The 12,247-nt window shown below is 39.0% G+C and overlaps 1 protein-coding gene across 2 annotated transcripts in view; it reads right to left on the bottom strand.

Annotated features, from left to right (window-relative positions):
* Positions 1–12,247, bottom strand: part of Mtmr6 (Myotubularin related protein 6) — a 64,050-nt gene that overhangs the window by 23,020 nt on the left and 28,783 nt on the right. For both annotated transcript variants that reach the window (XM_069840742.1, XM_069840741.1), the window contains exons 2-5: positions 8,089–8,205; positions 6,911–7,073; positions 4,494–4,651; positions 2,091–2,216 (exon numbers count right to left, since the gene is read on the bottom strand). In XM_069840742.1, the coding sequence (XP_069696843.1) occupies positions 2,091–2,216; positions 4,494–4,651; positions 6,911–7,073; positions 8,089–8,205 (564 nt within the window). The remainder of the gene's footprint in view (positions 1–2,090; positions 2,217–4,493; positions 4,652–6,910; positions 7,074–8,088; positions 8,206–12,247) is intronic.

Below are 12,247 nucleotides of genomic sequence, written 5' to 3'. Positions count from 1 at the left end.
ATCAAGAAAGGCGTCTCCATCTTGTGATATCGCATCAAGAATGTCAATGCTGAGGCCATTCTCTGAGTTTTGTGTTGGTCACTCAGTTGCCGTGGAACCCATCGTGCACAGATTTTGTGGTAGCCAAGATGTTGCGACACAATTTCACCAAGCAAAGAACGAGAAATGTCAGGAAAGGCAATATGCAATTCGTCGAGTGATGTGCGCCTGTCTTGCAAGATTCTGTCGTTCACTTTAGTCTTCAGGTCTTCTGTGATGAGTGATGGGCGTCCGGGTCGAGTTTCATTGTGGACATTTGTTCGCCCATTGTTGAACATTTCGCACCATTGTCTCACATTTCTTTCATTCATTACAGTATCACCATACACTTCTTTCAATTGCCGGTAAATTTCTGCAGGTTTCAAATGTCGGGCATTCAAAAATCGAATCACACTCTTCACCTCACAGTCGGCGGGATTATCAATCACGTCGTTCATTTTGAAGTAACACAAAATGCACAATGGCGACTTGTTGCAACCAGTACTCACAACATTATGAGAACACATGTTAAGGAAGCCAGTTGACCTTCAAACAAGGAAGGGGAGTCAGCTGTGCGGTGGTTATGCGCGAACGGTCGTTATTTCCTGGATCCCCCTCGTATGTCGCTGGTGCTTTTTTCTGTGCAAGAAGTGACTGAAAGTTTATTTAGTATTATGTAAAGTTTTGATACTATGACGCTGTTATTAAAATGGTATGTTTTCAATAATTTTGTAAAAAAATACGATAACTTTTAGATTACAATTTCATAATTCTGTGTTCGAAGGTTCGTAATACTGCATGAAAGTCATTTTCAGGAAAATGTTGAATGAAATGGGTATAAAACTACTGTTACATGTTGAGAAATGAATGGGCTGTAAATACTCGAAAAAAAAAAATGGGGCAATGCACTTTTTCTTCAGATACAGTACTGAATACATACATTCTAGACCATTCCTAATGTCCGTAAAAATGTCACGTAAACAAGGGCAGGCACAATACACCAGTAGCAGCACTATATTTGGAGATGAATGGTAAACGGACTTCAAGAACAAAAGCTCACATGGTTTTTCACTCCACATTATCCAACTGAAAAGTTACAGGGTGAAAGTGGACTAATCCTGCAGCTTGAAAGGGAGATAGGGTACACGTAAATGAATAAAAATCTATATTACGTTTTGTGATTAAATGCACGGTTAATTAGAAAATTAAGTTTGAAGTTTCTGCAGTCCGGCAACATCACCACTAATCTCTTTCTTCTCGTAATACAGATGTAGGTCGACGAACTCAGGTCTGTTGGCTCAGTGAACTACCTCCCATCACCCTTTCTGGCTACAATGTTGCAAGCTGGTCGCATTGTTCAGTGGCTTCAAATTAGTGGTTTTTAAATTAAATTTACACGAAAACCGTCCATGCCATTGGAATATGCCAGAGGGATAAATGATTCTTTATTAGATTTTCTACCGATATGGACAAAAATCACGATCCTACTCTCAATAGTTATCGAATAAAAACATGTTAAACATTATTTCCGAGAAAACAATGGACTTTCCATCAATATGGTATTACATTCTTTTGTTACATACAACATGAGCTATTTGCAGGATTATTTCACTTTCACCGTGTATAAGCAGTGAAAGAAGTCTGAACTGTTCTCCAGTTAAACACATTTCATTTCAGTAGTGCATCTTGAATCTTGTGTGGTTTTCGAATACCAGTACTAAAATAATAAATTGTAAAATGCTGAATTTTTACCGATAGAAATATATTAATAATTTAATTAAAACAAATACAGAACATTGAAAGTTGAATAATTATGCATACGAAATCTTAATCACAATTACAAGAGAAAAATTATTGGACTAAAAATGGAGATGCAAGCAATACTCGTATGACCATAAAAATAATATGCACAATGTAATAATGAAATATTAGATTTATTTATTTATTAAAATAAGAAATATGGGAAAAGTGGTACAATGGTAGTAGTGAGGGTAATAATTATTAAAAACAAAATAACGGTATGAAATTAAATTCGGAAAGTAAATAATTCTAAAAAAATAACATAAACATACCTTGTTTTTGTGAAGATACGACAAGACTGGAAGTCTGCCTTTACTTCGGAAACGAGAACTGCCGAGAAGTACAGTAGTTGAAGCTGAGGAGGGAACATACAAGTACCTGGGATACGTATCGCATATCTAGTTTGAGAAAAACGAGAAATAACATAATTAGAAGTTATAACGTAACTAAGTAATGAAACACAATTCAAAAAGTTATATTAGTGAATACTAAACTGTGCTGAACAGGTCCAAATAAAGTGATTACAAGGGAGAAAAAAAGTCAGGCAAGTCAGATTTGTACATTCACCAAAATTTAATTACAGTTGGGCTAAGTGAGGTTAGATTTGAAATACCAGCACATTTCCTGTCAGGAGCCAGAGTCACTCCTTTCTGTAATGGCGTACTATATTCAGCAAAGTTCTATTTTTAATTTCATTTATCAATCTTGAGGTTCCATTACGTATTTCGTTGGATTATTACAAAAACAATTTCAGAGCATAACATTTAGCTTAGTGCCCAAATACAAGTCTGAACCTCATGAATCACATCAATTAGACATCACTCATGTAACAAATAAGCCAGGAGATAATGACATAGGGTGGCCAGTTTCTTTCCCCCTCCACTGCATAGATTGCTGACTAGTTATATATTACACTAGTCAGACTTCAGATGTATACGAAAATTGTTCTTCCTCTGACAAATATCGTCAAGTGAGATGTACTGCCTGATAATATAATTGTATTTATTTTATCTTAAGTGTGTACTATATTGAAAAGTATCTGTGAATAGTGCATAAAGTGATACAGTTTAGATTCGTAAGAGTATGAATTAACTATGCTTATTTTATAGACTAGTGAGAGAAACTATTTCAATCTGTGTGTACCGTATTTGCTCGCGTAATTTGCGCACTTTTTAATTAACTTTGGCCACTGAAAAATTGGGGTGCGTAAAATATGGGGATTTTTCAAATAAGAGGTCCTGTTCTGAGTTTATCTCAATTAGTATATGTATAGGTAAGTATTTACGGTAGGGCTAATTTTCTATACCGGTAACTTGTCTCTATCAAGGACAAGCATTGTTAAAGTAGCGAGACTTTGGGGTTTCTTTCTGAAGCAGGTACTTCAGTTGCTGGTGAATGATCTATGATGGACTGTAGGGCTGTAGGGAAGGAAAATCCCTACTACACTGAATAAAATATGTACGCCAAATGTGTGCGCAAAATACACGGAGCAAAAATAAAGTTCAAAATAATCCCTTAAAAATTAGGGTGCGCAAAATACGCGGGGGCGCAAATTACGCGAGCAAATACGGTACGTTATGGTTACAGTTCAGCAATTAAAATAAATGAATAAATTTCACTCAATTAAAATTTTGAAGAAAACTTGTATATAAATAATGGTATGATTTTATCCTTTACTTTAATTCAGGCGGTCAGAAGCAACGGGGTGTAAGTGCACTTACGTTATGTAATTAAAAGTTACCAAGCATTCGTAAATTCCGTGAAGTTTTAATTTGAAATGTAAATGTGCGATGTGGTTAAAAGATAGTATATCCTTTTACTATTGAAATTTTAAATGCTTTCCCTGGATGCACTTAAATTGTCACTTCTAACCTCCTCAATTATAGTTTTCCATAAAATCAGCTTGGTGTAGATGCACGTCTATTAGTATCATGATTGATGCACCTAATTACAGCAACCACTGCTAGGCTGCTGTTGCTCATCTAATCCACGCTAGCCTAACACAGAATTCCTCTCTAACCCTGACACAAACTTCGTATATAATACTATAATGCTCCTTTTTCATTTCTATTAGTCTTTCAGATGCTGACGCTACTGTCACAAATCTTATGGGGAGATTTTGCAACTCGCATGAAGATGGAAGATTCTGAACACTTCACAGTGCATAACAGCAATGCAGTATTTATGCTGTGGTGAACATTGCGATTTAATCTACGTATTACTCTGTGAAAAGATTTATTAAATCTACATACTTAGACTTCAACAAACAAAATTTGATAACACAATCTCAAGAGAAAAAATGGAACTCTCTGCATCAAAATCCACAGTTAATTCCCGATTTACCACGAAAATCGTCTGTAGCTGCATTTAGATTGGCAACAGGTCATGATTGTTTGGCCAAACACCTGCATAGAATTGAAATATATCAGTCCCCTAACTGCCCATTGTGCAACTCAAACCAAGAAATGGATTCGGAACACCTCAAAATCTGTGCTTCAGTGGCTGACCATGATAATACCTTTGAAAAATATTGGAGTGCAAGAGGTCAAATGACTTTATTGTCAAACGCCTGGCATTAGAAAACAACAACAACAACATTTGCGATTTAGCTAACGAAGGAAAGTGTCTTCTTTAATGATAAATGTTACAAGTGAAGTCGCTGATCATCCACTAACCTCGTAGTCTTTATTAAGTAATGTTAAACTCCACTGATCACTAGGAACTCTCATGCGCTGATACTCTGACTGAAGATCAAAGAAGTTCCAGCCAGCAGGTTTGGGAATGTCCTCTGTACTCGAGGTGTAGTGAAAGCAGTACAGATCCTCAATGTGAACTGCAACAAACAAATTAAAAACAATAAAATTTCAAGAGTTACATTGAATGTACTTGTAAGTGTTAAATAAATTTCCACGAATGTTTATTATTACTGAATCTATAGGAATGGAAAAGAGCAGACATGAAACTTTCAGTAAGGCTGTAAGACTTGCTTGTTCAGTCAACTGTCCGAAGACAGGTTTGAACCTCGTAAGTGACATCAATAAGGCATCAATAAAAATCCACTCCTCGCACTTGGTAAACAAGAAATTGTAGAACTTACTGTACGCCCAGTACCCCAAAGAAAGAATGGGTCGACTCTTGGTGGTGCGAAGTCTATGGTCTGTAGTGCAATTCACACAATAACATTCTGTCAGTATTTTGGAATGCCACCTGCTTGCAGCGAAACCACAAGGCAGGGTAAATGCTTGTCTCAGTGGCTCATACAGTTGCGTGCTGTTAATGTAATGCGAGGGTCTCGGGTTCGATCCCAGGTTTAACCAGTTTCTTTAACGTTCAAGTAGAAACACTTTTTGTCATACAAAGTGAGATGCAATCTTCAACTGTGAGGCTTTCAAGTGCAAAACTCGCCTTATCCAAGATTAAAAAAAAAAAAAATGAGTTACATATGGGATGTTGTACTTCTCGCAGCTCTCTATCTACTGATATAGTCGGTTTGTGCAAATCTTGTCTAATTCCTCTTCCATAGAGCTCAGAAAACTACTATCAAATGCAAAACTGTCCATATCCATAACAGTTTTTCCTGTTTTGTGACATATCCCTTTAAAGTCGGACCATTGGATCTGTGCTCCCGTAAGATATGCGAACTGAACCTTAATTCCTTTTCAGCCTCGGCAATTCATTTCCCTCCCTGTATTCCTATTTCTCTCTTTTCTACCTCTCTCTCTCTTTCCCTCCCCCACTACTCACAATTTTGAGCCTTCTTGCGGGACAGTTTATTTGCACTTGCAGTCCAGTGTTGTCAACTCAACATGAATACTGTAGCATGGAGTGGTGAAAGAAATATTATTAAGCAAGCAATAGCATTTTGCATAAGTCAATCAGCGTCATTAGACCTACTTAAATTAAATTATGAATAAGTAATAATTAACCTTACATTATTATAAGCAATATTCAAGAGATATGACACTGTTTGACGGAAGTTTGGCAACATTCCTATTCGGCAAGTTTCGTGGCCTGCTGTTTGACGTAGTGAGAGAGAAACGGGTGGAATGGGGTGAGTAGAGGCGTTAACTTTTCCAAGAACGACGAGAGCGCTGAAGGGGCATAGATCCGATGGTCCGACAATACCTGGATAAGGTGAGTTTTGCATTTGATAGCCTCATATATTCCTCTCAGAAAGCTCTGAGTAAGGCAGCATTCTCTCTCCGTGAAGAAGGCCGCAGATGCCCAAGAATATCAAATACCGAGATCTCGCCAGTCCTGCATCACAATAGGAATGAGCCATGACGCTAGTATTAAACATACATAATTAGCAGGAAATAACAGGATGATAAATTGCCCAGCTAATTGCAAAACGAGTCAAATTTAAGTCTACAGTAAAATCCCTCGTATCCGGCAACCAAATAACCGGCAATACCAAAACAACGGCATTTTTGGCAAGTCCAAAAAAAAAGTCATTCATACGAAAGGGAACAGTCGCACAAAGATGTAAATGGTTTTTGTGGATCGCACATGCCGCATATTGTTTATTCTTTACATTGTTAAAGCGTAAAAACATAGACAGAAAACCCCGTTATGTTCCTGGAGTAGATCGGGTAGCATCAGTAAGCTGTCACTTGGGCCTTGCAAACAATGAGCAGAGACGATATCTTTAAATTTACTACTTGAACTCGCCAGTTTCGAAGGGGTGTTGAATAAGTCTAAATAGGAAAGTGTGAAATTCTCTGTTTCTACAGCACGTAAAAGTTTCATTCAAGTGACAGATAGTATATATATATATATATATATATATATATATATATATATATATATATATACAATAAGACATTAGAGATATGTTAAAGAGGTTCAAATCATTGAGAGCTACTTCATCTTCATAGTTGCGATGTTGGCTACACTGCTCTTCACGTCACATGGCTGCTATTTAAAATTGTCATAAGGTTATGCTTTTAACAATAAGCATTACCTCCAGCTCGAACATTCTGTATATACATTGGATGCCAGACACTTGTGTAATTACATGAGTATCAATGTGTGAATGTGTATAATTTCAGAGAGAAATATTTGATGACAACTGCATTGGTGGTGATGTTACCTGGTTGGGCCAACTGCTGCAGAGTCATGAACACTTCATGACAGTCTCGTTCTCGCGGAATCACGAATGTAACTGACAAGAAAGTCTTGCATCTTATTTGTAGTGGAGAACCAGTTGTTGTGAGCGGTAATTTCTCGACACTGGCAATGTGCATATGTAGAATCTGAAGCAGAAATCAACACATACTCAAATACTGCCTTACATTGATATGCAAGTTTTGTACAATTTTTTAATCATAACATTTTCTAAGTGAATACGAAGACATACATTCTTAGTCTCAACCTTTTTATTGGCTTTCTCTCTTGACTGTTTGTTCAAAACCTCTCAAGAGATATTTTATTGGAAGATATAAATATTCTGTTCCGATAATGAAAAGAAAAGAAGCGTGTCTCTCACAATGTACTTCATTTTATACTGGCACCAAAAAACATTTTAAGATTCGCGATTCCATCTATAACTAACACTTCATGAACATCAAACAGTCCGGACATGTAAGAAAAACTTATACTACTGAAAAATGATCACATATAACAGATTGCTCAGCCTTATAGGCTTTGACGGCAACAACTTTGATCAATTTCACTATGCTGCCATCTAGCTACTGCGTAAGAAGCCATGTTATAAGAATAACTCTCATTTGAATTGCATGGAGCAACTGCACTTTCATCTGGCAGTCGTTGCCAATCGATGATGATGATCCTGGTGGTTGTTCTCTTCCACATGTTACCATTTTTGGGGGATGGCCAATCTGTTATAAATGTGATCAGGGATGGAACATACGAAATGCACTAAAATATGCATCATTTTAAAAATGACATGGGAGAACGTATCAGGATTAATTCCACAATTTTTCATTAAAACTTACAACAATATCTCCTTTATTGTCAGCTAGCGATGCAATATAAACACACTACATGTACTACACCTTTCGAGTTTATTGGATGCAATGAACTGCATTATACCTCGCAAATATCACATTCAGAACTGCAAAGTAATGCTGGTATGTCCCTGCTGTCCGACTTACATCATGTTGCGTACATCTGGTAGTTCATTTATTTATAGAAGTTACAGAATAGGAATGGTAAGCACAATAAGCCTCACGCTGAGTGCAAGCCTTCGGACCCCTCTTTCATACAAATTCACATATATGACACTACTGCTGACATTAGCGGACATACCCAGGTTTCCTTTTTCCCATCAGGATCCACAAATATGAGGTGCGTCGCGGTGAGGTACAGGGTTCCTATCGACGGCTTGCGAGCGTTGTAGCGGTCCAGCATGCGCACATTCTCCACCTGCAACAGACGAACAAGCTGTCGTATCAAAACTATGAGAATAGAATACTAATATTTCTGGAGTAATAGACAGTTCCTCGATTTAACCCCTCAGTAAGAAATCTTTTACGAAACATAACATGTATGGGACTGAGCTTAGCAGCCCTGGCGGGAGAAGAATATCACAGGGGAATGAGAACCGGTGAAATTATGACGTAAACCATTCAACGTGTATAATATCGTGAATGAAAACGTTGTATACATTTGAGACACGGCGATATTTCTATACCGTAGGTATTATTACATGCAAACGTACATTATCATGGACTTGTTGAAAAATCGAACTTCAGAAAATTTATGTATTGCAATTAAGGTTTATATCACAGCTTGGTCTGAGTGGTCTGTCACGTAAGCGGTCCCGATCACATCACTGTTATTTTCATAGCGACAAGTAGGGGTTTTCTCCCGTTTCCACATGTTACGCATCAACATACATAGGTTGGATAAAAAGTAATGGCAACACTGCTGTCACGTGACGATGGTGCATTCGAGAGTTGCCAGCTGTATGGACATGAACAAGGACTGTTAGATGAGTTAGTGTAGCCAGCGGCGACAGTACTCTGTCAATCTACTGCAGTGTGTAGAACGTTGACTTTCATAGGGATAGTGCGAGCGCCCTAAGATCATGTTTACAAAACTAGAGCAACGTTTCTGGATCAAAATTGAAGTGGCACGAGGTCGTAGTGCACAATAATGTTTTCAGGGACTGCGTGAAGCATGTTGCGATGCAGCGTTGCCATATCGCACAGTGGCAAATTGGGTTACAGTGTTCCGGGAAGGCCCTGTTGGAAGTGCTGTGAAGGTGATGTTCATTGTGGCGTATGACATTGATGGTGTAATACTGCACCACGCTGTACCTCCAAGGCAGATGGTAAACGCGGACTACTACTGCAGGTTCCTGCAGCACCACCTTCGTCCAGCCCTCAGGAGAAAACGACGACACTTGGTGGTACAGAACCCCATCATTCTTCATGACAATGCAAGGAGTCACACCGCTACTGCTGTCAAGGACCTCTTGCGTCGCTGGCAATGGAAGATTCTGGAACATCCTCCGTACTCACCCGATATGATCCATGCGATTACGATCTTTTCACCAAAGTGAAAGAACCACTGCGAGGGACCCGGTACAATACCAGAGATGAACTTATCCGTGCTTTAGAGCGGTCAATACGGAACATCTACAAAGATGGACGCGCTGATGGTGTACGACGCCTTCCAAACATTTGGCAAAAGGTAATAAATAAGGGGGGGCGACTATATATAAGGTACGTAAATGTTGTACACCCCTGTGAATAAAGCCATGTCAGAAATATCGAACTATTGCCATTACTTTTTATCCAACCCAAGTATTTCTGTCTTATCTCCATTCCGTACCATTTCCCGACAGGTCTAAGGACGAGTGGAATCTACTGCAGTCAGCCGCTCAGCTGGTGCGGGTTGGAGGTTGGTGAGTAAGTTCTCTTTGAGAAACATCGCCCTCCAATATCATCACTGAGTCCATGCACATGCCATCGCTGTACATATCTTTTATACGTCATTGTTAACTTTCTATCATCTCTTAGTGCTTTCTGGTTGAACTCGTTGCCAACAATGTGACGTTGAAACATGTGTTCAGATTTCTGCCTAGCAACAGTTCTGTGTATTAACCCGCCACATTCACAACTACACTCGTATTCATACAAATTTCCACACTCTACACAACCAGAGAACTTTCCTTCTTCAAGGAAAATTTCCCGAGAGGCGATACCGAGAATTGAACCCGGGGAGCCAGCATGCTGACCGTCAGACTACGGAGGCAGTCGTCCATCTTGGTTTCCATTGTACGCCCTGTATATGCTATGATTGTCCAAGTCCGACAGATGGCCTGACTGGGCCCGGGTGGCATTCATGAATCCGACGCTGACAGGTGGGTCAACCTCCTCAACCTGCTACACCCGATTTTGTGTCATTGTGTCGTAGGGTTGAAGAACCTGATTGTGACGCGTCAGTCCCTGCAATGTGACGCTTGCTACACCCGATTTTGTGTCGTTGGGTTGAAGGACCTGACCGTGATGGGTCAGTCCTTGGCATTTTGACGCTTGCTACACCCGATTTTGTGTAATTGTGTCAGTATTGCGCTGCGATTCTAAAACGGAGCCAAGAGCAAATGTGAAGTTTCTGTTAAACCTGGCGAGTCTGCCACAGAAACACACCAGCGCAACTCCTGAAAATGTCACGATTTATTCGGGCTGATCGTCGAATAATGATTCAAGAAGTTACTGACACCGTTGGCATTTCATTTGGTTCAGCTCAGACAATCACGTGTCGCATCGATGCCATGTTCGTCTCCCGTCCGTTGTCAGTCGATCAAAAGAACGCGTCAATGTCTGCGAAGATCTCCATCAGTGACCCTTTGACCCTGATCATCACAGAGGACGAGACTTGAATTTACGCTTAGGAGCAACGAGCAGTTCCTCATCCTGCCGGCAGAGCGCACGGTGTGTTTTACTTCAGTACGTTTTCAATTGAAGAGGTTATTCAGAGTCGAAATTTATCGTGGACGAGAAATGACCGATAAGTTTTGCATGCAGCCCTCTGTCAGAAACAGCATTCTTTTACTACTATAAATCTACGATACGAGGTCCACGACTTTACTTCATCCCCCTTCCCGCTTGGAGGATGTACAGTAATAGAGAACAACATTCTGTACTCATATTAAAGATCAGGTAGAAAGTAAGACAAATCTGTTTCATCCACATCAACGCAGACTTCTCTGCTGCGCGGAGACAGCAAGTGTGGTCCCTGCACGTCACGACATGACTTTCAAAACATGGAGGGGGAAGGAAAAAAAAAAAAAAAGAAAAATCACCATGACAGTCCTTCCGCATCCTCCTCACTCACCATATTTAGCACCTTATGACTTCTTTTCACTTCGAAGAATGAATTGAAGATTGACACTGACATTCATGGAGCACTTGAGGCATGGCCGAAGGGCGAGATCGCTGTATTAATGCTGAAGGGCATGAAGGCAGATTTAAATTAGGTAAGCGTTAGGCATAATCCGGTTTCCATTTGATGGCAGCTCTGCGTATCTTCTACAGCAATTTTCCCATGCTATACATTTTGTGAGAAGGATTACATGACACATTATCATTTTTGCTTAAAATTAATGGAACACTATTTAACAAAACGAAAAAAAAAAAAAAAAAGTGTGACTTACTGAGAATGACTTTCGCAGATTATTTTCCAATTTCGTGTCTTGCAGCCTACAAGATAAAGTGACAAAGCGTTGTACGCAATAAGTTTGTGCATGAATTCCTTTATTTGGAAGAAATTGCTTCGTAATTACAACTCTATCTTAAACAAAAAAACGTACGGCCCAAAGGTAGATGTCTGTATGAATCACTTCACAAAAATTAATGTAAATCTAGCCGTTAGGAAACAGTACGAAAATATCTGTCCTGCTAACATTTTAGTTTTCCGTACAAGTCGCAAATTCAGTAAGAGTTTCTTCCTCGCTACAGATAGATTACGGTAATTTAAAAGCCAGACAATATTTCGGATCACTATTTTTGCAATAAAAGGTAATCTGGATTTCAAAGTCAGTTTTGAAATTATTTTCTGCTTCAATAATTTCTGTATATAGGTTAGTACCGTATAACGACATTCAAAAGCCACTTAACTTCAAAGAGTTATACACATTATAGCTAATATTTGAGGTATAAAACATCAGTGTGTTGGGCAAAGAAAGGGATTTTCCATTTGTTACCTTTGCAATGCCATACTTACTAGTACTGCTACGATTTTGAAGGTTCTATCATGATTAGGATACAGTTGATCCAATGTACGTTATTTACTAATACATGTTTTGACAAACATGAACTTTCTGTAATGAACTAGTAAAAAGAAATTTCAAATTTCAAAACCTGGTGTCACGGCTTTTTCTCGAAGGGAAATGTATTATTCAAAACAATATTCTCTTCACATCACCCCTCTAAAGCTTCGGACCCTTTGTCTTATCCCG

Source organism: Periplaneta americana, chromosome 12, assembly GCF_040183065.1.
Source record: "Periplaneta americana isolate PAMFEO1 chromosome 12, P.americana_PAMFEO1_priV1, whole genome shotgun sequence".
Lineage (NCBI taxonomy): Eukaryota > Metazoa > Arthropoda > Insecta > Blattodea > Blattidae > Periplaneta > Periplaneta americana.
The sequence above is the reverse complement of the archived record's forward strand: the minus strand, read 5'-3'. Positions and strand labels throughout refer to the sequence as shown.